This window comes from Cebus imitator, unplaced genomic scaffold (assembly GCF_001604975.1).
Source record: "Cebus imitator isolate Cc_AM_T3 unplaced genomic scaffold, Cebus_imitator-1.0 Scaffold486, whole genome shotgun sequence".
Taxonomy (NCBI): Eukaryota; Metazoa; Chordata; class Mammalia; order Primates; family Cebidae; genus Cebus; species Cebus imitator.
This window is the reverse complement of record NW_016107801.1, coordinates 664065-668122: the sequence shown is the minus strand read 5'-3', so window position 1 is coordinate 668122 and position 4058 is coordinate 664065. Positions and strand designations below refer to the sequence as shown.

Sequence of the window (4058 nt, the reverse complement as noted above, 5' to 3'; positions counted from 1 at the left end):
TAGTGGAGTTTGGGCCCAACCCCAATTCTGCCTCTAAGCCTCAAGGATTTGGGAGTTGAGTCTCGCCCTGTGGCTCAGCACCCCCAGCGGGTCAGAGCCGCGCGGGCCCCGGGGAAGCCGCAGTGCTCTCCACGCCCTGCCTCCATGGAACCCAGACCTCCTTCCAGCCCCTGCCCCAGTTCCCCAGCTCCCGCGTCTGGAGGCAGAGGGCCCTTCTGCCGGGATCCTGAAACCTTCCTCCCGCAGGAACCAGTGAGCTCCGAGTAGACCTGGTGGACTTTGAGGACAACTACCAATTTGCCAAGTACAGATCCTTCCAGATGGCGGGCGAGGCGGAGAAGTACAGGCTGGTCCTGGGGGCCTTTGTGGAGGGCAGTGCGGGTGAGTGTCTGTGCCGGGCCGCGTGGCCTGGGCCACTGAGGGTATTGGGGACGTGGAGGGAGTGTGCTCAGCTTCTGGCTATGCCTCTGCTGTGCGACACTGAGGGGTGCCTTAACCTGTCCAACCCACAATCTGTCCATCCATCAATTCACTCACAGTTGACTACACTTGTGAAAATTATGATCTACATGTAGTAAAAGTACAATACAGAGTGTCTCTGATTATCTGCTACCATTACTGATGGAGAACAGGAAACATTATAAGGATATTTCTACAGAGACTGAACCCTTAGGCTCTGTGCCGCCTGGCATGCCTCCCCCTGCTGCCCCACCCAGAGCCAGGCGGTCTCCAAGTGTAGGAACACCTGTTAGCTAGCTGGGCAGACCAGGCAAGGAGATGCCAAAGCTGCTGTCCCAGCAGAGCAGAGCGCATGTTCGCTGGGTGGTGCCTCTTGGAGTTGTGCAGTGCACAATGTGGGCCCCTGTGGCAGCTCGGCACTGGGCCTAGGATCCAGACTCCCTGGCACTTCACGGAAAATGCCCTATTTTTCCCTCTGAGCAGGTGATTCTCTGACATACCACAACAACCACTCCTTCTCCACCAAAGACCAAGACAACGACCAAGCTGCTGCTGAGAACTGTGCTGTGCAGTATCAGGGAGCCTGGTGGTACTTCACCTGCCACCTGTCAAACCTGAATGGTCGCTACCTCAGGGGGGCCCATGACAGCTTTGCCAATGGCATGAACTGGAATTCGGGGAAAGGGTACCACTACAGCTACAGGGTGTCGGAGATGAAGCTGCGGCCCGCCTAGCCCGGTGCTGACAGCAGAGGGGCTCTGCACGCACCCTGGCTAGAGGAGCGCATTCCTCAGCCCTCACGAGGAGAGCAGCGTGGGGATCGTGGCCCCATCCTCATGGGAAGTGGGAGCTCCCACCAGTCCCTCGTGGTCATGACCTGCAGAGTTTTACACCCAGCACCCTCGTCAAGCCCCCTGCCTCCCGTCTGTAAGGCTAGGCAAAGCCCCAGTATGTCTCCCTCACTGCAGCTGTCAGTGCTCGCTTGCCTTGCAGGGGGGCGTTGGATGCCACGACCGTTTGCACTGCCCAACCACTGGCCACGCCCCTGTGCTGCTCACCCGTCCTTGCCTCCCCGTGACCTGGCCCTACGGCTAGGTCAGATGACCTAGGGCTGAGGGTGTTTCCCACTGGCTAAGACAAAGCAGGGCCACCGAGCCTGTTTGTGAATAAAGTTTTATTGGCACAGTCGTGCCCATGGCTTCCATATTATCCCTGGTTGGTTTGTATCATCCCTCGCAGTTTCCAAGTGCCAGGCAGAATAGCTGGGACAAAGACCCTATGAGTCGCAATTCCTCAACTGTGTGTCCATCAGCCCTTTACAGAGCGTGTTCGGTGACCCCTGCACTCAGAGCTGCCTGGCCCCAGCCGCCTGGCCCCTGCTCTGCCCACTCGTCGCCAGGCTTCCTGCCACCTGCCTCCTAGGGTCCCCCAGGACTCACTCTCGAGAGCCTCACGCATTGTAGGACAGGTGACTGTGTGCCCGTGAATCCCGCATCAAGAATGAAGCAGAGATGAGAATAAGGGGCATGGGTGAGACGGACCTGAGCCCCCCGCAGAGGGAAATTAGCCAGAAGGTTGAGCCTGCAAGACGGGGGTTGCATAAGGACTGACAACACCTGCTTTCCTTCTGGTCAGCCCGGCAGGCCCCTCCCGGGACCAGCTGCCCAGAGCCCAGACCCCGCAGACAACGGAGGGCTCGCCCCAGTGTCCTCTCTCTCCTGGAGAGGGCTCAGCCCCCGGCAGCCTCCCTTCCCTTCTCTGGAATTCAGGGCCCTCTCTGGGTCTCTGGTTTTGCTTTTGCTTCTGTGAATCTCCCCAAGGCCTCCTTCTGCCTTTTCTCTGCTTGACTCAACTCTCCAGGTGGAAATCCTGGCAGGCCCACTGCGGTTGCTTCGGAGACGACTCTTCCCAACCCGTGACCCGCAGGGACCCATAAGCCTCCAGCAGAGGCCTCCGAGGGGCTGGGCCTGCAGGAGAGGGTGTGGGGAGCGTGGAGGAGCCTTGGCTCCTGCCCTCAGCTGCTCCTGGTGCAGGGGGTGCCTACACGCTGATGGAACATCGGCTCTCAGGTGGGAGACGAACTATTCCCGAGCTCCCATGTCCGCATAACCCAGAGCCTACAGAGGGGGACAGACCACTGCAGTAGGTGCCTGGGAGGATGAATCGGATCTGACTCAGGTCATCCTGTGCGCTCTGGGGACTCCCCTGTGGACAGTCCCTGGGCCAGGCAGGGTCCCTCTCCCCCAGGGGCATCCAGGGCTGAAGGAGTTAATGTGGAGGTAGCTAGTGGCACCTGGTAAACCCCCACCCCGCCATGGGACACTGGATGCCAGCTTCCCCCGAGTTCTGCTGGCTGCAGCTCCATGTGGGAGACAATGGGCCCCAGCGCATGCTCCCCGGGGCAGGGGCTCTCGCAGGCCCACAGCTCTGACTCCGCCGCCTGCAGCCTGGCCCACCCGGCCCTAGTGTGGATGCTGGGGTCTGTGGGCTCACTGAGAGGGCCAAGTGTAGACTTGGGAATGGCAAGGGCCAGGGGGTGCCCAGAAATTCCCAGCCCCAGCTTTCACCCTGGGGGCCTGACCCTGCCACTCCCTGCACCTCCAGCACCTGGCCTCCGAGTTCAGCTGCGCCCCAGGGGGAACGAAGCCCCTGTTACCTCAGCTGGGGGAGGCTGCACCTGAGTGGCAGCAATGAATACCGTCGGGGGTGCCCTGGGTGCCTCCTGTGCTGAGCTCCAAGCAGCCCTAGTGAACAAGGGGGACCCCACCCTGAGCACAGAGCCTGGGCCTCGGGGGGACGGCCAGCCCATTGCTGACCACAGGGCCACTGCACTGTGATAAAGGAAGGGGGATTCGGAGAACACGGTGTGAGCCACCCAGACTCTGGGCTGTCACAGATGCTCCCAGGGGAGGGAGATGACACTGAGCCCCAGAGAAGGGTGGGTGGGAGGAGGGTGGGAGGGAAGCTGGCAAAAGGCAGCTCGTGAGCTCAGAGCCTCCTCCCGGAAGCGGGTCAGAATCCTCTCTGCACAGCTCTCCTCCTCGGGGGTGCCCTCTCTCCGTTCCCCACCCAGAGACGCGCCCTCTGTTCCGGGAGTCAGGCCACCCGTTCCCGCCGCGGCCGACCTGGTACAGGCCCTTGTGCTTCGGTTTCCTTGCCCAAAGTGCGTTTTGTTTTCTAGCATGCTTTTTACCTATCGTTATCATTTTTTGAGCGCTACAGAAAAGCCGCTGAGTGGGCGGGCCTGGGTTTCATTACTGTTGCCACTCTTCTGCAATTTACTCAGAACATGTGATCCAAATCAGGCCGGGCAGCATCGGGGGCAGCGCGGGGAACTGGCGTAAGGGGTTGTCTCTGCCATGGATTCCCGCAGCGTGGCCACTGAGTGTGGTTTTCGGGGCCCGTGTTTTCTGGGATCGCTGACTGCATCCTGGTCTGAGAGCCACTGTCCGGGCTGTCCCCGTGTCCTCCTGCTGGGCAGTTTGATGGGGGGCACAGGACTGGCATCTCGAGGGTCCCGCCTGACAGATCATATCATCATCCTAACCAAGAAAAGGGCAGGAAGTGGAGGGGAGGGGCGGGGCTGCGGAGGGGCGGGG

The 4058-nt window shown here is 60.7% G+C and overlaps 2 protein-coding genes across 3 annotated transcripts in view; both read left to right on the top strand.

The window, feature by feature from the left end:
* LOC108292287 (ficolin-2) overlaps window positions 1–4058 on the top strand; it is a 26674-nt gene that overhangs the window by 4563 nt on the left and 18053 nt on the right. The gene's annotated exons all lie outside the window — the stretch shown is intronic.
* On the top strand, window positions 62–1661 carry LOC108292288 (ficolin-2-like). Its single transcript, XM_017513081.2, has 2 exons — window positions 62–381; window positions 943–1661. Exons 1-2 carry the CDS (start codon window positions 321–323, stop codon window positions 1191–1193), a joined length of 312 nt encoding a protein of 103 aa, XP_017368570.1. The 5' UTR covers window positions 62–320; the 3' UTR covers window positions 1194–1661.

Coding starts and splice junctions, on each gene's coding strand:
- LOC108292288 (XM_017513081.2), top strand. CDS start 321: ATGGCGGGCGAGGCGGAGAAGTACAGGCTGGTCCTGGGGGCCTTTGTG. Junction 382..942: donor CTTTGTGGAGGGCAGTGCGG/GTGAGTGTCTGT, acceptor CCCTCTGAGCAG/GTGATTCTCTGACATACCAC.